Source organism: Cornus florida, unplaced genomic scaffold (genome assembly GCF_030987335.1).
Source record: "Cornus florida cultivar Cherokee Brave unplaced genomic scaffold, ASM3098733v1 CherokeeBrave_3.0.0_Hap2_Chr02, whole genome shotgun sequence".
Classification (NCBI taxonomy): Eukaryota; Viridiplantae; Streptophyta; class Magnoliopsida; order Cornales; family Cornaceae; genus Cornus; species Cornus florida.
The window spans coordinates 26897668-26918451 of record NW_026775572.1 but is presented as its reverse complement, the minus strand read 5'-3'; the positions used below and the strand labels follow the sequence as shown (position 1 = coordinate 26918451).

Sequence of the window (20784 nt, the reverse complement as noted above, 5' to 3'; positions counted from 1 at the left end):
GTGTCGGTAAGCCTTTACCAGCGCTTTTCCGGAAACGCTGGTAAAGTCCTTTTACCAGCGCTTTTCCAAAAGGCGTTGGCATAGAGTATTTACCAGCGCTTTCTGGAAAAGCGCTGGTAAAAAGACTTTACCAGCGCTTTCTACAGAAGCGCTGGTATAGTGTATTTACCAGCACTTTTTGCTAAAGCGCTGGTAAAGGATAATTTTAATTTTTTTTCCTCCCCCCTTATGCCAGCGCTTTTTAAAAAAGCGCTGGTAAAGGGGTTTTTTTTATTTTATTTATATATATATATATATATTTTTAATAGTTTTTGGAAAATAATTTATATATATATATTTTTATAGTTTTTGGGAAAAAATATCAGTACAACTATTGCAACTACCAACTACTAAATGTCATCCAATATAACACAAGTTAATATAAAAATACCATCCAAATTGTTTTTACATAATACAACCACAAAGTTAACCATGCCAATATGAAAATTACCATCGAAATTGCCTACTAATACAACCACAAGTTAAGCTGATAAATGTCAACCAAAAAGCAAAAATTTATACTAATACAACCACAAGTTAACCTGCCAATATACCATCCAAATTGTCTAAATAAAGCTACTAAATGTCAAGACAAAAATAATTAAGAATTTTTGACAAATGTAGTACAAGTTTTTCAAAAAGAACCCATCCAAGGCGAAAGAAATTCAGAAAGCACAGCCACGACCCCATCTTCAACTTCAATAAGTCTTGTTGCCCATTTGATTTGAATTACCTACATTTCTTATAAATTCATGACGCACACATTATAATAAATGAAAATTTTACATATATATAAGAGAAATTAAAAGTTCATAACCTTAACTGAATTGGCATCACGACTGTAAAATGAATTTGGGGATACTTTAGGAGGAGCATTTAAAGAATCAGAACCCTTCAAAATAAGAAAGCAAAATACATGAAATCTTGGCATAAGTAAACATATATTTAGTAAAGAGTAAAACTAATAATAAATATACCTGTCCACTATAATTTTGTTGTTGCATCTGCATTAGCATAGCCACCTGTTGTTGTAAATTTTCCAACTTGTTATCATAGTTGGCTCGTAAATTTTCCAACTTGTTGTCATACTCGGCTTGCATTTTTGAAATGCTCTCCTGGAACTCTACGCGTGCAGCACGTGCTTCCTCATCAGATTTATTCGCATTATTAATTAGTTCAACTTTACTAGAAGAGGGCCCCCAAACATCGCTTGGTGTAGGCCCAAAGCCAAGCATCCGCACACGACCAGTTCTCTCTTCTCCCCTCACAATGGAGAACAAATCATTGGAACTGCCAATAGGCAAGTCAGAGTAACTTTTTTGAAGTTCTTTTATGTTTTCCTGCCAAAAAAAAAAAAAAAAAAGTTTAAACTACCATGACATACTGCTGTGAAACATCCAGACAAATCTAATGAAATGAATAATAGAACAGGAATCCAGAAACAGCGCTTTTCAAAAAAAACGCTGGTAATGTAATACCCCTAATTTCAAAAGGATATTATTGGCAATTAATTATTTTATTTTATTGTATTTTAGTTGTTTGTGTGTGCTTGAGTGTTTTTAATTAATTGTTTAAAGGTTTTTAAATTTCAATTTTGACTATTTGCTTGATTGTTTAGATGTTTAATTGTTTTAATTGAATTGTTGTTTTAATTGAATTATATGTTTAGGTGGCATTTGAATGTGTAATTAAATATGTTACTTTATTTATTTATCTTTAAAACGAGGTTAGGCTTGGATAGGATTAACGGACTGTTTGAATAATGTAAATGGGTACAGTTTTTACCCATGGAAGTATATACATGTATATATGGGTATATATGTATATAGGCTAATTTTAATTATTGGAATTTATTAATAATTAAATTGGTATTGTTTATCATAATTTAATATATGTTATAATTTTAGGGTTACGTGTATTTTCTCACGTTTTTCGCCGACTTAGATTATAACTTTTTTGGGTATTCTTTTCTTTCTAGGATTAAAATTAGCATTAGGGTTTTAGTTTTCTAAACCTATAAATATATCATTAGACGTCGGCTTAGGGCTAGGAAGCAATAAAACTTCATTCGCAAACACTCATTCACAAACAGAGAGTTATAGAGAGAAAGCAGAGAGGGAGATTGTAAGGAAAACAGAGGGTTGTGCCATTAGGGTTCGGCTGCGGATTAAAGGATGGAACTAGGAGAAGGGAAGGTGGAGCAATAGGAGATTGACAGCGAATTGGATGTCGTCGGAAAATCTAGGAAGACGGCGACAAGGTTTTTATTCAAAAACCATAGAGGCAAGTTTTTTCCTTCCTCTTTCCCGTTGGCTCATGTTCTGTGCACCTAGATAGTCTCTAGGGTTTAATTAATCAATAACTAGAAGTTACATGTTTAATAAATGCTATATGGATGATCTGTTTATGTTGAAATCCAATCTGTTACAGTTCATGCATGTCTCGTTTCAGTTTTCTATTCTTTAAGCATGTTATTTCTGTTGTAACTTTAGCCTTTATAATTTATTTCAACTACTGTAAATGAACCATGGGAATGTTACTAGGTGTTATAGGACTCTTGAGATGAGTTTTAGAAACCAATAGAGTGGTAGGAATGGTCCAGAGACGGAGCAGACGGACTGAAACGAAGCAGCAGGAGGCCGAAAGCTCTCGAAAGGGGTGAGAGCCGGCTCCATAGAAGTGGGAGCTGGCTCCCACACATGTAGAGTCGGCTCCAAGGGTATGGGAGCTGGCTTCAGGCTGATTAGAGCCTGCTCCCAAAGTTTTGGAGCAGGCTCAACCTTAAAACTCCTTCCCGAGGTTTGAACTGTTCTGAAAATTTTAGGACTTCACAGAGGGATAAAAGGGTTTATTTTGGGTGTTAGATCTTAGATTAATCATGGTTGGCCTCTAAGTCAGTGGGATGAAAAGTATTAAATTGATAAACTTTCTATACTGTTAACGGATGAAAGACAAATTAATTGCTTAATTAAACCTTAACAATTTAATGGCATTTAGGATGGTTATAAAATCTATTTTTAGATGTATAATAGGGTCATGTATCGATTAGACCTTGTCTATGCATAGGTTGGATCTTAATTAAGGAACTAGTAAATTCAGTTTCATTAATTAAATGGGGGTTGATATTTTAGTTGTTAAACTGTTCTGTCTGTTTTAGCAACTATGGATTAGAGCTGTGGATTTTCTAATTTATATTTTATCTTGTCTCAGATGTGTAAATTGAAACTTTTCTATTGTTGAGATGATTATCTGTTGGACTGTAATAAGGGTTGATTGAACTTTAAGTTAGATGAACTAAAGTATCAATGACAGGGATGGTTTATGGATTTTAACTTGATGAAACATTAAACTTTGTCTCATTAATTACATGGATGGAATTTGGGTGTTTAGTTGATGAAATTGTTTAAATTCTGTATTTATCAACTATATGGATTATGTTGATTTATTTGATGTACTGCTTAAACTGTTGCATCATTTACGGAACATATGAATGGCATGTATCGGTATGGGACAGTGACATACGGAGGGATGGATTAGATCAAAACGCTAATTCCAACCCAATCATACATACGGAATGGATTAACTAAAATAGTTAAATCCTACATGGATGAATGTCCTGTTAACTAAAACAGTTGAACGACATAACGGATGGTTGTTTATATTTTCTGTTAGAAGAATGGATAGGGATTTAATTAAAACATTTAAATTCGTAATTTTATGTCGTGTCATGGCAACAAACTGTTGAGCGGCACTACATTGGTTTGGATGGGAATTTATATATATAAATCATGGTACCGCGATCTGAGCTTGAGTATCATAGTCGACGGTTAGGGAGCGTATATGCAGTAGGATGCGTAGCTAGCTATGTTGGTTAAGGTATACCCTGTTAGGCTTTGGTAGTCATGCCCACTCAGATGTGTTTTTGCATGTTGCCTTCTATTCAGGTTGAGACCCTCAGCATAGCCTAGTGAGAGTCCTGTAGTGTGGTTATAAGTATATATCTATTTACGGACTATACAGATATGATTGAGATATCTAGGATGTATCTACGTATCGGGTCTCTATTTGGATTGTAGTTTGGATAGAACTTGTTCGTGGGCGTGACCCACTATTATTTTTCAAGTGTTGGACAGTTGCAGGTTTTAGAGCTTGTTCGTACTGAGCAGAGACGGTCACTCACCCATCCGACAACGTAGGAGTTTCTTCGAGTTTTAGCATCGGAGTTCTTCAGTTGTTGATTTCAGTGTTGGAGTTATTAGGGGTTCACCAAATGGATTCCCGAGTTATATTGGAAATGGAGAATTTAGATGTATCAGAATAATTCTTTATTAATAAAAATTTTATTCTGAGGTTTCGGTATTTAGGTTATCTTTTTAGTTTCTTTTCAGCAATTTATTCATTCCTGTTTTCTTAATTGTATTCTGTGTTCATTTATTGCTAATTGGTTTGATATCCTCGGGTAATCGGGTGTGGGCCTGGGTGTGATACCCCCGGATTTCCTAATGCAGGTTAGCCAGGCCCACGCCCGAATACCCGAGGATATCAAAAACAAAATCGCCAATAAACGACCACAAAGTACAAAAGAATAAAGAAGAATAAATAAAATGCTGACAAGAAACTAAAATGATAATCTAATAATAAACCTCAGAATATATTTCCATTAATTAATAAACTCTTCTGATACAACTGATCCTCCAAAATACAACTTAGGAATCCATACTGCGTGGACCCCTAAAAAATCCAAACTAAACAAATGACAACAATAATTGTCTAAATCGGGAAACTGAATCATAAAGGAACTCCTATATAGCATCGGAAGAATGAAGTAGACTGATCCCCGCTCAGCACGAATAACCTCTACTCCTGACGAACACCTGAAAAATAATGGTGGGTCAGGCCCACAAACAAGTTCTACTCTACTACAGTCCAAGCAGAGATCCGATACACGTATACATCCTAGTCAATCCAACAGTAACTAGTAGTCCGTATATATATATACATACACTAAAGGAACCTTACTAGACTATAGGGTTGTCTCAACCTGAATAGTAGGCAACATGCAAAATGCACATATCGTGGGCATGAGTACCTAGACCTACCAGGGTACACAACTACACTATATCTAGCTACACATCCCTGGCGATATACGCACCCTAACCACTGATCCTGAGACTCAAGCTCATATCATGGCACCATACTTATGTATATATATAATTTAGTAACCATCATATCCAGTATAAATTAATCCTCTATAAGTCATTCAACTTATTCAGCTGACCTAACTTGAATATAAGTAGGACTTAACATTTTAGTTAATCCATTCCCTTATATAATAAATTAATCATCTATAAGTCATTCAACTTGTTCAGCTGACCTGACTTGAATATAAGTAGGACTTAACATTTTAGTTAATCCATTCCCTTATATAATAAATTAATCCTCCATAAGTCATTCAACTTGTTCAGCTGACCTGACTTGAATATAAGTAGGACTTAACATTTTAGATAATCCATTCCCTTATATAAAATAGGTAGGACTTAACTGATAAGTTAATCCATCCCTAGAATGCCACCGTCCCATACTGGTGCATTAAACCACACGATCCAAAAATTGATGTAACAATTAAAGAAATACATCAAACATTTTAAAAATAACTATGATAATATGACATCAAGTTATCACATAATACGAATGACTTATTATTTATTTAAGTTTCCTATATCATATGTCTTACACAAACTGAATCTTATACATGATGATATTTTATTATATCGTCAAATAAGCATTCTCCATATCCAATTCATCCTACACATTTAATCTCAATTGCTAAAGCATTTTAAAAGATTAAATCCATTCGTTTGTTTAAAACATTCAAATAGCAAGCATCGTTATGATTGAGTGTATTTAAATTTATTTAAAGCCAAACCTAGTCCCTATTTAATGTTCAGGAATCCTATGCATGTTTCTATGTTCCATCATTCCACAGATATGAAAAATACATAATTCAAACATGTAAAAATTCACACCAGAAATCAAATCAAAATCATGTATTTATCAATTCATAACACAAGAACCGATATGAACCAATTTCATAAAAACCTATGTTTTAATCCAATTAAACATGCATAATTATTTAATTTCATGTGTTTAATAAATCCTGGAATTTCCTAGGCATGTACAGAAATAGAAGAAGAACTTGCCTTAAACTTTTGGATTGAAAGTTAAACTTCTTCTTCCTTGATCTTCTCTCTAAAGGGTTTTCTCCTCCTTCCTTCCTCTTCCTCCTTCTCTCTCTAACTCTCTCTCTCTAGAATATATTACGTGATATATTTTCACTCATTTTTCAACCTATAGTTGTGTATTTATAGGTTAAATAATAACCATATTCCTTTTCCCAATCCAAGTCAACTTAATAAAGAAAAATAAAAAATTAAAATATTAAAAAGGTAACTTAAAATATGTTATGTATATAATTTATGTATATCCTTATTAATTAAATAAAATATATGCATTAGATTATTTATTAATACTAAAGTTACCATAATATTAAAAGGTAACTTAAAACATGTTACGTATATAATCTATCTATATCCTCATTAAATAAATAAAATATATACATCAGATTATTTATTTATACTAAAGTTACCATAATATTAAAAAGTAACTTAAAACATGTTATGTATATAATCTACCTATATCTTCATTAAATAAATAAAATATATATATATCAGATTATTTATTTATACTAAAGTTACCATAATATTAAAAAGTAACTTAAAACATAACACGTATCAAACCTATGTATATTTTTTATTATTTAAATATAAAACATATACATAAGATTAAATATTACTATCCAAGTTACCATAAAAGTAATTAATAAACTACTTTCATTTTTATATATATTAAAAAGGTAAGTAAAATATGTTACGTATATAATTTATAAATATGTTTATTAAATAAATAAATTATACACAATTCATTATTTATTAATGGATTATCCAATAATACTTAAGTTACCATAATATTATAAAGTAACTTAAAACATAACACGTATCAAATCTATGTATATTTTTATTATTTAAGTATAAAACATATACATCAGATTAAATATTACTACCCAAGTTACCATAAAAGTAATTAATAAATTACTTTCTTTTTTATATATGTATATAATATATATATATATATATACATATATATACATACACAACTATCTATGGGTAATAATCCACACACATCCAACCTCCTATCCAAGTAGTCTATGGGACCCAATTGGTTGGCCCATTATTACTAACCATAACCATAAAAGAAAATAATAAAAGAAAATAAAACATTTAATTTACAATTAATCAAAACACCATTTAAGCACATAATCTAATTTAAAAGTAATTAATAAATTACTTTCTTTTTTATATATGTATATAATATATATATATATATATATACATACACAACTATCTATGGATAATAATCCACACACATCCAACCTCCTATCCAAGTAGTCCATGGGACCCAATTGGTTGGCCCATTATTACTAACCATAACCATAAAATAAAAATAAAATAAAATAATAAAAAAAAGAAAACATTTAATTTACAATTAATCAAAACACCATTTAAGTACATAATCTAATATAACAATTAACACATAGACAAATACAAATAATACATAAACACATAATCAAATAATCAAGAAATACCTAATTCAATTAAACACATAAGTAATTAGTCAAATAATCAATTAAATAATTAACAATACAATTAAAACAAATAAATAAATACCGAGACTATCCTTTTAAAATTAGGGGTATTACATTCTTCTCCCCTAACAAAAGGAATTCCGTCCTCGGAATTCGCCCTTACTTTCTTCCATTATGCTTGGAAACTGTGAGTGAAAAACATCCTCCTATTCCTAAGTAGACGCAACCTCACTATAAAAGCTCCACTTAACTCCAATATACCAAGTGGTATACAGGGTTCCTATATTTTAAGAAACACAATAATCCTACGATGCGTAGGTTGTATCAAATAACAACGTAATCCTCCCAAGTCGACAAGGGAATGATCTACATACCTCCAAGTGCCATAGAATATATGCACAAACTCCTATGCACCCAGCGCTAATAATTTGGTAACGCTAATTCAGAGACGACTGCCTCAATTGCAAAACACAATCCTCTAAAAGTCAATTTAATAAGTAAAATTGACCTTTCTCTAAAAATCGTCTTTCATCCTACATGGAAAACAGAACGAGCAAACTACTCCCTGATAGAAAAACTCTAGTATACGAGTTCAACTATTTACAACATCCCACTGTCACCTCCCAACCGCGCGCAGTTCAATACAAAGGGAAGTATCTCTTTCTGACATATTTTTAAATGAAGTCGAGGTCTGATTGTACAACTCTTACTTCCATTTCCAACCAACAAATGAGAGGTATGCATTGTCAAATATACAAAATCTCTAAAGTTGTCACACTAACCTTCTTGTGCCAACAATATCACAGACAAAATTCCGACAAGTGAAGTAAACACTTCCAACTGTCCATGAAAATCTAAGATATACGCCTCAAACATATCCTTTATGGTCTAATTTAATCTCTCGATTAATTCTTCTGTCTATAGATATGAAGTAGAGCTGCTGCTCTAAAATCTTCATAAAGCTCATTTGAAATAGCATTTTGCATCCACTAATATGGACATCCACATGTTATAACACCACTATCACTGAACTATAGAACTACTATGAAGTTCTAAAATAAGCATTACTAAAATTTATGTCCTCAAGCGATCTTTCTCAATCTACCACTCGAATTCCATATGGACAATTGAAATTCCAAATCAATGTCAATCCTTCCCACCGATCGTCAAACCTGTTTAGTTCAACTTCCATATTTGTTATAAGAAGTGGCTAAAAATTCCTACGATATCTGATGATCAACTTTCCACCTTTGTAGCAGGTTTTACACTTAAGGCAAATATATATGCATCCTTATCCTTATATGTTCACAAAAACTGACATTTGATGTCATGATGTACCTTCTAACAGTCTGAGCACACCGAGAAAATTATAAAATTTCCAGCTTAGTCGCCCGATTGTCATATCACTATTTACAAAAATTACTAAATCCTCTTCGAGTACCTTAAACTCCATCTGAGTAAGGTAATACCGTCTCCAAGGTTAGCTCCAATATTCAAAGTTGACCTTCTCAACTACCGTAGTAATAACAAGTGTTATTATTACACCTGCTATAAATGCATCTAATAACTCAACAACTAACCGAAAGATTTAAATATTCTATCGTTTGTTAAGAGCATCCATTTACATCATTGCTTCCACCAGACGGAACTTGATATAAAGTGTGAATCACCACTGTAATCCATCTCAACCATCTCGTGATCCATTCTATTCGTATGAACTGAAGTCCTACCAGTTCGAAATAGACAAGAATCAAGTTGACCTAATGTATCAGTCAACCAATATCCCATCCAGAATCCTGACCCTTGTGTAAAATCAGAAATCCCGCAACTAAATCTGTAAAATGCTCTCTCATTTCCACTTTAGTATAGGAAATGGCTGCAAAGGATCTAGTGATCTTTGATGGTCCATCTCTACTATCTAATAAATATTAGAAGAACTAAAAGTTGTGAAACTCAGTCCGTGCATCCTCCATCCAATTTGTCTATAGAAAGTACCATTAGTCCAGTACCACCAGCTTTCGTCTGTATCCAACATTTAAATTGGAGCATCTTTAAAAGCGAATTATGTAACTAAATCTATCCACCACTGATCCGTGATAAATTTACTGATATTGAAAGTTAATCAGTAATTCCATTTATCAATAGTCAACTATGACTTTAACTCAACAAAAGTCAATAAACTACAACCTTTCCATACATACCATGCACTTCATCTTTATATAGGTGTTTGGTCTCACCATCTTATCTTTGACACACCCTGCTTCTTTAGGACAAGTTAGTGTCAATCCAACTTCTTTGTTTAACTTCAAAAGAATATGAAATCTTTTCATCCTCCACATAAGTCATCAATTTCCTAGCAAGAGCTAATTGTTGCAAATTGTGACTAAAAAAATAATTCCATATTATTTATGGAAATGAAGAGACTTAATTTCCTCCTCCATGTACAACACCGGCAAATTCCTCCTAATGACACACCATCGTGAATAAATTCTTGATTAAGAATTTACTAATGAATATTTATTCAGTATTCTATCCTCACTCGGTGTTATTCCAATAAGTACTTAATCCAATACTAAATCCTCCTTCCGACTTGGTAACAACTTCTGGAATTTTTCAAGAAGATGTTCAGCAAATCCGGCACCTCAGATAAATCATCGTGGTGTTACAGTGATCTTTATTTACCACCATCTTACGCATCCCAAAATATTAACAACCACCATTATCATGGCGTTGTAATATGACACAAATCCATACCTAGAGTAAAGTAAATCAAACTAATCATACTAGATTATTTGACTCACAGTAATGGTTTAACTATCCCATCCCAAACAATATACTAGAATGACGTATGTCCAGGTCTAATAGATTGGCTAGAATTATGTGTATCTACCATATCCTACGACTGCATGCTCACAAATCTAGCGTAAATAGCACGATTACTCTATATTATTAAAAATAATAGTTGGCTGATCATATACTTGTGTCCCCAACTAAACCATATACCATTAACCGAAATAATCAACGAAAATAAAACACGTATGACAAACACACTAGCACAAAATATACTCCTACTTAGGACATCGTTCTTTCTAGAAAGAAAGTCTCATTTGAAATCAACCTTACCAAGTTGTTTCACAATTTCCTTTTATAGTTTCATAGGTAATCATCCAACCTCGAAATATATCCTTTAAACAGAGCTTAAAAGCAACATATGTTTGCCTAAGCAAATACTAAGGGCTTAACCCTCATCCTCCCTACACGCTGAATGTAAATTATCTAACTTGGCTTTATAAAGCGAATTAGAACGTTACAACATAATACCAATACCTTCCTGAATGTGATACAAAATTATACGTTTCGTTCTGATAAAAATTCCATCAAATCCCCAATCTTCTAAAGAGTACTTCTTATATATCTCTTTTAGAGATGATAAGGCAGTTTAATTATAGTAGATTAATCAATACCAATTTTACAAATAGCATTAGCTATATAACCAGCAAACAAGATCACCCTCGCGCGATCATCCATCTTCCAGATGTAGTACCCTCTTTCTTGGATACGCTGAAATCTCTTCCATTAGGATCCTCTTTGGACTCTTAATCCCCGCTTGTCTCCTTTTTGAGATCAACTGAAGTCGTGTCGGCCCCGATATGCGATGACCTATCACGTACACCTAAATCCTTCTTTGGCTTATACTTTTAAAGTAACGCCAAATGAACCTAAACCATCGATCCCTAACTCGAATATAATTGACATCGGCTCCTCCTAACAAACCGTAACTAGAGTACAACGAATCCTAATACGGGCTCTAAGTTTTAAGAGACGCAACGCGGAAGTCACATAACGAAAGACACTCCTAAGGACACTTGAACCTGGAATGCTCTGATACCAACTGTGATACCCCCGGATTTCCGAATGCAGGTTGGCCAGGCCCAAGCCCGAATACCCGAGGATATCAAAAACAAAATCGGCAATAAACGAAAACAGAGTACAAAAGAATAAAGAAGAATAAATAAAATGCTGACAAGAAACTAAAATGATAATCTAATAATAAACCTCAAAATATATTTCCATTAATTAATAAACTCTTCTGATACAACTGATCCTCCAAAATACAACTTGGGAATCCATACTGTGTGGACCCCTAGAAAAACCAAACTAAACAAATGACAACAATAATTGTCTAAATCGGGAAACTGAATCATAAAGGAACTCCTATGTAGCATCAGAAGAATGAAGTAGACTGATCCCCACTCAGCACGAACAACCTCTACTCCTGACGAACACCTGAAAAATAATTGTGGGTCAGGCCCACAAACAAGTTCTACTCTACTACAGTCCAAGCAGAGATCCGATACACGTATACATCCTAGTCAATCCAACAGTAACTAGTAGTCCGTATATATATATACATACACTAAAGGAACCTCACTAAACTATAGGGTTGTCTCAACCTGAATAGTAGGCAATATGCAAAATGCACATATAGTGGGAATGAGTACCTAGACCTACCAGGGTATACAACTACACTATATCTAGCTACACATCCCTGGCGATATACGCACCCTAACCACTGATCCTGAGACTCAAGCTCATATCATGGCACCATACTTATATATATATAATTTAGTAACCATCCTATCCAGTATAAATTAATCCTCCATAAGTCATTCAACTTATTCAGCTGACCTGACTTGAATATAAGTAGGACTTAACATTTTAGTTAATCCATTCCCTTATATAATAAATTAATCATCTATAAGTCATTCAACTTGTTCAGCTGACCTAACTTGAATATAAGTAGGACTTAACATTTTAGTTAATCCATTCCCTTATATAATAAATTAATCCTCCATAAGTCATTCAACTTGTTCAGCTGACCTGACTTGAATATAAGTAGGACTTAACATTTTAGTTAATCCATTCCCTTATATAAAATAGGTAGGACTTAACTGATAAGTTAATCCATCCCTAGAATGCCACCGTCCCATACCGGTGCATTAAACCACACGATCCAAAAATTGATGTAACAATTAAAGAAATACATCAAACATTCCAAAAATAACTATGATAATATGACATCAAGTTATCACATAATCTGAATGACTTATTATTTATTTAGGTTTCCTATATCATATGTCCTACACAAACTGAATCTTATACATGATGATATTTTATTATATCGTCAAATAAGCATTCTCCATATCCAATTCATCCTACACATTTAATCTCAATTGCTAAAGCATTTTAAAAGATTAAATCCATTCGTTTGTTTAAAATATTCAAATAGCAAGCATCGTTATGATTGAGTGTATTTAAATTTATTTAAAGCCAAACCTAGTCCCTATTTAATGTTCAGGAATCCTATACATGTTTCTACGTTCCATCATTCCACAGATATGAAAAATACATAATTCAAACATGTAAAAATTCACACCAGAAATCAAATCAAAATCATGTATTTATCAATTCATAACACAAGAACAGATATGAACCAATTTCATAAAAACCTATGTTTTAATCCAATTAAACATGCATAATTATTTAATTTTATGTGTTTAATAAATCTTGGAATTTCCTAGGCATGTACAGAAACACGAATCAAAGGGAAAGAGATAGAAGAAGAACTTGCCTTAAACTTTCGGATTGAAAGTTAAACTTCTTCTTCCTTGATCTTCTCTCTAAAGGGTTTTCTCCTCCTTCCTTCCTCTTCCTCCTTCTCTCTCTAACTCTCTCTCTCTAGAATATATTACGTGATATATTTTCGCTCCTTTTTCAACCTATAGTTGTGTATTTATAGGCTAAATAATAACCATATTCCTTTTCCCAATCCAAGTCAACTTAATAAAGAAAAATAAAAAATAAAAATATTAAAAAGGTAACTTAAAATATGGTACGTATATAATCTATGTATATCCTTATTAATTAAATAAAATATATACATTAGATTATTTATTAATACTAAAGTTACCATAATATTAAAAGGTAACTTAAAACATATTACGTATATAATCTATCTATATCCTCATTAAATAAATAAAATATATACATCAGATTATTTATTTATACTAAAGTTACCATAATATTAAAAAGTAACTTAAAACATGTTATGTATATAATCTACCTATATCCTTATTAAATAAATAAAATATATATACATCAGATTATTTATTTATACTAAAGTTACCATAATATTAAAAAGTAACTTAAAACATAACACGTATCAAACCTATATATATTTTTATTATTTAAATATAAAACATATACATAAGATTAAATATTACTACCCAAGTTACCATAAAAGTAATTAATAAATTACTTTCCTTTTTATATATATTAAAAAGGTAAGTAAAATATGTTACGTATATAATTTATGTATATGTTTATTAAATAAATAAATTATACACAATTCATTATTTATTAATGGATTATCCAATAATACTTAAGTTACCATAATATTATAAAGTAACTTAAAACATAACACGTATCAAATCTATGTATATTTTTATTATTTAAGTATAAAACATATACATCAAATTAAATATTACTACCCAAGTTACCATAAAAGTAATTAATAAATTACTTTCTTTTTTATATATGTATATATATATATATATATATATATATATATATATATATACACACACACAACTATCTATGGGTAATAATCCACACACATCCAACCTCCTATCCAAGTAGTCCATGGGACCCAATTGGTTGGCCCATTATTACTAACCATAACTATAAAAGAAAAATAAAAGAAAATAATAAAAGAAAAGAAAACATTTAATTTACAATTAATCAAAACACCATTTAAGCACATAATCTAATTTAACAATTAACACATAGACAAATACAAATAATACATAGACACATAATCAAATAATCAAGAAATACCTAATTCAATTAAACACATAAGTAATTAGTCAAATAATCAATTAAATAATTAACAATACAATTAAAACAAATAAATAAATACCGAGACTATCCTTTTAAAATTAGGGGTATTACACTGGGTAACTTGTGATACCCCTCAGATCTGAGACACGGGTTGATCAAGCCCAGGCCCAAACCCGAGGGAAATATCAAACAATTAAATTATTTTAAATTGAACACGGAATACAAAGTGAAATAAGAAATAAAATTAAATAGCTGGAAGAAACTAAATTAATAAACCTTAAGTTATAAATATTTTAAATCTGATAATCCAAACCAACAATCCATACAACTCGGGAATCCTTCTAGAGGACCCCTAATAAAAACTCTCGAACTGGAAATAAAACATAAAGCTAAACATAGAGAGTGGTCCTACGTAGTCGGAGGAGTGAATATCTGTATCTGCTCTGCACATCCAAACTCTAACACTGGAACTGACGAACACCTGAAAAAGTAAAGGAGTGGGTCAGACCCACATGCAAGTCCTGATCTACTACAATCCAAACAGTAATCCGATACGCAGATACATCCTAGGAAGACTCAACAATATCTAGAGTAGTTCATATATGTATATAGTACACACTATAGGACGCTCGCTAGTCCAGTAGGTCTGTCTCAGCCTGAATAGAAGGCAACATGCAAATACGCACCCTAAGGTGGGCATAAGTACCTAGACCTACCAGGGAACAACACCTATGCCCAGTTATCTATCCTAGGCAATACACACGCCCTAACCATGGTCATGAAACTCAAGCTCATACCACGGCCCATATAATAAATATATAAAGTCCGTACTCCTCCTAATACAAAATACCATTCATCTTTGTAGTGGTCTGGTATATGTATAACAAGCCCATCCGGAAACCAAAGTAGGCCATTCAATTATTTAATTGATATGACACAAATAGGTGATAGACTTAACTTATATAGTTAATCCATACCTTAATCCAAATTAGGTAGGACTTAGTGTTGGAACTAGTCCATACCTAGTATGTCACCGTCCCATACCAGTACATACCATCCTCCAGTTAACAGAGTTGATAAAACAGTACTAGATAGTCATCAACCCAACTCCCAAAATATGCACAAACCAAATTAATCCATAAATATAAAACTTAGGCATTCAGTCCAGGCCTAGAAATTATATTCCAACCATTAAATTTGCTAATTATGAAACATAGCATTTACATCATGCATCAAATCCACTAATTGATAAAATTAACTGAACTGTTATATCAATTTACTTCTAACCAAACATAGATAATTCCAAGAATTGACTATGCTTATAAAACTGTCTACATATAATTAAAACAATATTAAACAAAAATCCCAATTCCAGTCCGTTAAATGACAAAACAAAAGTATGCAATTTACTTCTCCAAACAGTGCTATAACTGATGCAATTTATATCCAGTTTTAATCATCAGTTAATTCCATCCATATTTACATCTAGTTATACTACCATATGCTTATACCATAATAAAAATATGACTAGCAGTTTAAGATTATATAGAGAAATCAAAATTTCAAAAATAGTAGACAAAAGAAAATTAATTCTTCAATCATCCTCCTACGGTTCTCTGTTTAATCTAAAGTTAATTCCATCCTCAATACCTACTTGTAACCATGCTTCCCAACATTTTTATAAGTCTTTGGCAATGTTTTACACCCTCCAGTAGCTTTTAAATAACTTTAAAAAACCAATTTTCAGCCCAAACGGACCTTAAAATCAAAATTCTGGGCAATTAAAGAGAGAGCAGGCTTTAGAAAAATTTGAGCCTGCTCTTTTCCATCTAGAGCCGGCTCTAGACTCTCTAGAGCCTGCTCTAGTGCACCAAGAGCCGGCTCCTCCTCTTTGGGAGCCGGCTCTAAGGGTTTTGGAAGCCCGTTCTTCCTCCTTTAGCAGCCTTCTGTCCGTTTAAACTTCGTTTTCTCCGATTCCTGTGAGTACCAATTCTCTGTAGTACTTTTATTATATGTTTTTAAGGTATATTCCAATTCCAAATTGATTATAAAACAAGGATATACAATGATATTTAATCAAAACTTGAATTGAAAAACAAATTGTTACCCAACGGAGCAAGGTTACAAAGTTACAGTTTTTATTACTATCTTTTTAAAACAACCAATAACAGGTTTATTCCATGAATTGAAACATTGATTAAACATGCATAAAGGTTATAATTAAGCCTTAGTTTAATTCTTAGAGTCTTCTTAAACACGCACAGAACACAGATTAAAGAGATAGAGCAGAACAGAACTTGCCTTTGAGACTTTAGATTGAAATCTCTAACCGTCGTCTCTATCAATTTCGACAACGTCAATTGTTGTTATTAATCTCTGCCGCTCCTAGTTAAATCCAGAACTCCTCCTTGAATCCCTCCCTTAATCTCCTAAAGTTCTCTCAATATTTTGTCTCACAAAACACACTCGATTGCTCTCTGTATTCCCTCTTATTTTATGTATGTGAACAGAGTTTTATTGAAATTTCTAAAACCCTCAACCCACATAAGATTATATTTATAGACTTAATACTCCAACCCTAATCCTTGTATAATTAGAACCCTAATGCAACTCTTAGTCGGCCCATGAAACCTAAGTTATAACCTATGTCGGCTAAGACGTGAATTTTAATTTAACTATAACTGTAACCTAATTTAATAAACAAATTTTAACATTATAATAATTACACTTAATTTAATCTCCTTAAATAGATAAAAGCCAAATAAAAATATAACAAAATAATTAAAGACAAAATAACACACCATAAAAAATAATTGACCAATTAAATCACATAATTCAATTAAAAACAAATAATATAATTAAATCAAGTAATTCAAGTAATCAATTAAACAAATAAAAATGCAATTTAAACAATTTAATTAGGAAAAATGCACATAAATAATTAAAATAAATTCCAAGACTATCCTTTTTAAAATTAGGGGTATTACACAACCCGCATCCGGAAATGCGGGGGTATCACAGCTAACTTCATTTTTACGCAATTAAGATCAATTATTTCATGTCAATTAAATAGAAGAGTCATGTATAAGTAAGTATAGCAAAAGTCAAGAACTTTATGGTCTAATAATATTTTCTCTACTCCCAAATTAAATAATAAGTGTTTGAGTTTCCAAAATAACAAAGGAGTGAGAGGATTAAAGAACCTTTTTTTTTTTTTTTTAGTTGGTGCACATCAACAATGAACCGCACTCTCTCCTAAATTATGGACTTATCCACTTTATTTCTCTGTTGTGTTTCAAAAAGACTTTTTTACACTAATAATATTATGTCATCGCCAGCTAGTTATATCTTATTACACATTAAAAAAAAAAAAATTACATTTATTTAACAAATTCTATTAATCATTACGTGTCAATATTTAATTAATTGATAATATTATGTCATCAATATAACAAGAGCATTAAAATATTTCTTGCTAAGTTCCCAAATCAATTCAATTATCAAAATAACATGTGACACTCTATTATCATATATAGATTAAACGAAATTTGATATTAGATCTTCAAATTATATAACCTTAATTGAGGATTTCTATAAAAGTACAAGAAGAATCTAAAATCCTCCTATATCTAAATCCTCAGTTTTCACTATTGTTGGGGCCATGCATATTTCGTTGGACGCATGGTACCATGCATATGGTGCGTGAAATACTGTACATACATTATTAGGAAACAATAAAAACATATGCCTATTTTCATTGGGTTTGGACGGGTCAAAATGGACCGGTCAGAAATGGGTCACAAATTCACAATCCCTATTTGACCCACATTAATTGGGTCATACACAAGCAGGTTAATTAAATCATTCAAACCTGTTAACCCGCTACAACAACAACCCAAATAATCCAGATACAAAACTCTAAAACACCCATCCAAATAACCTGTATCTCACTCTCTACCCGCCCGAATATGTGATGACCCGTCACTCTCTCAAAGTAAGTAGGTAGTCCACAGAGTGTTATTCATTGGTTAAGTAGTAGTTCACACAGGGAGTGTGTTGATATTTACTCTAAACTCTATAAAAAGGTCACGAGTTTTTGTGCTCTAGAAAAATCAAACTACTTTCTTCATGAGCATTGTTGATGAACTATATATACATACATATATATATATATATATATATATATATATATATATATATATATATGAATATCGTGACCTTTAGTGCTGTGGTACATTGTTACACTCATGTAGATGAAATTTAACCTACTCATCTCCGAGGAGGTTAAAAATCAAATAGAAAAGCCTAACGATCGGATGTTCGAATTAGCTAGTGAAGTTGCCACTCTTTGTAATGTGGGTTGTTTCACCACTTAGGTGAATATACAATCAAGGCTTCTTTTATGTGAATATATATATATATATATGTTGAAGGGGGTTCGTGAATAAGATAAGAAGATCGTTTCACGTAAATCAAGAATCTCTAGACCAGTATCCAAGTGGAGATCCAAGTAACACAAAGGATTCTTTGAGTATAAAGATTAAGAAAGGGAAGGCCGACCTAGGTACTGCATGAGCTCGAGCTTGCCAGTAAATAGCCATTAATATGGTGGTTGGTGTCTTAAAAGGTTGGTTAACACCCCTATTTATAGTGTTTACTTCCTCGGTCAATGTCTTTTAGTCCTTCGGGTGAGCTCGCTCTTACCCTAGGGTCTGAGGGTCTCCTCTTTTGATAGACAAGACATTGACGGATGGGCCGCAATGCCTTGCCCCTTGGTCAAAAGAGGGTAATGGTGCTCCTTAATTAATACGGGTCTTATCAGACGTCTTTCACAATTAATGGGCTCTCTATCTTCCCTTGCTCGAGCTTGGGTACCGAGTATCCTTTCCCCTTTGTGTTGGCCTTGGGTTGAGGCGATACCTTGGATCTCAGCTACCTATCCACATGTCCTCAGATTCCCGAACTTCAGAGAAATAAAGCCCCCTTCAAGGTCCTGCCTTCATGACCTCGCAAGGCTCTATTCCAATTTCATCTCGAGGCCCCCCCCCCCCCCTAACCAAAAAGAGGAGCTCGTAGAGTAGGTTAGCCAAGGTTGCTTTTTCAGAAAGTAACCTTGGTAGCAGAAAGGGGGGGGGGGGGGGAGGAGCCCATTCGACTAGAGCTGGGCACGTCCACAGTAGAGGAAGTGTAGCGACCCCTTTCTCGATCAGTGAGTTCAGTTATTGGATAGGTAGCTCGAGAATACCTATCCCCAGGTGGACACGTCAGGTAAGCATTGGCCAGTTGTGCCTGTTTTGCAGAGATGGCACCACTTAGGCAGCTGTCGTGGCTCAATCATCAACAATATAATATCAGTTTGTACGTACTCCTACATAATTATCAGTATTTCTTTCTCTCTCTATATATATATATACCTTTTATATGTATGATATGACGCATGAATGTCATTACAGTGTTTGCATATTAACTGTGAATAAATTTACAGGGTCAATTTTGATTTCAGGGGATCATTGCATCATAATTTGTACCTAGAGAGCTTGACTTCAACTTCAGCAATTTATGTCTCACCTATCGTTAACCTTAATCCTGTTGTCACATCCATCCTGTCAACCTTCCTTGGGTACGCGCTTAATTAGTATTAATGATATCCCTAATACTTAATTTTAATGGACCATCTTTCAACACCACACCTGTGGCCAACACACAGTTGATGGAGACCTGAAAATAGTGTTTACATGTAGTACTGTACTAAGTCACATAATCATTTTCAATAGATATCGCTCTCACATTCCGAGCGCCCTCCCCCTATTACGCTCCGCGTGCGCACTCGTCTAAATTCTCACTGCTTATGACTTAATTATGTCGCTCTCACGCTCCCGCTCCCGCTTTATGTGTATATGTTTTTCTTCACTAGCTTGATGGGACCCAATCACTTAAAGTTTATGTAATTTGATTGGTCTGTCAAGGGATAATATTTTTTGTACCAATTAGAAATAATGATTGAGCATTTTCAATGTCAACATAGTATAGACATATTAGAATCTCATGCATGACCAATTTAGTATCACGATATATATTTGAAATTCATTTTACTTTCTCGATCGGCAGGTTAGAGAGCTTAGCATATAGAACATCAACCGGAA

General features: G+C 32.7%; 1 protein-coding gene across 1 annotated transcript; it reads right to left on the bottom strand.

Annotated features, from left to right (window-relative positions):
- Window positions 1-324: 324 nt before the first annotated feature.
- On the bottom strand, window positions 325-1394 carry LOC132286299 (uncharacterized). Its single transcript, XM_059788617.1, has 2 exons — window positions 1017-1394; window positions 325-772 (listed from the first exon to the last, which is right to left on the bottom strand). The coding sequence occupies exons 1-2, from the start codon at window positions 1272-1274 to the stop codon at window positions 674-676; spliced, it is 357 nt and encodes a 118-aa protein (XP_059644600.1). The 5' UTR covers window positions 1275-1394; the 3' UTR covers window positions 325-673.
- Between the last annotated feature and the right edge of the window lie 19390 nt (window positions 1395-20784).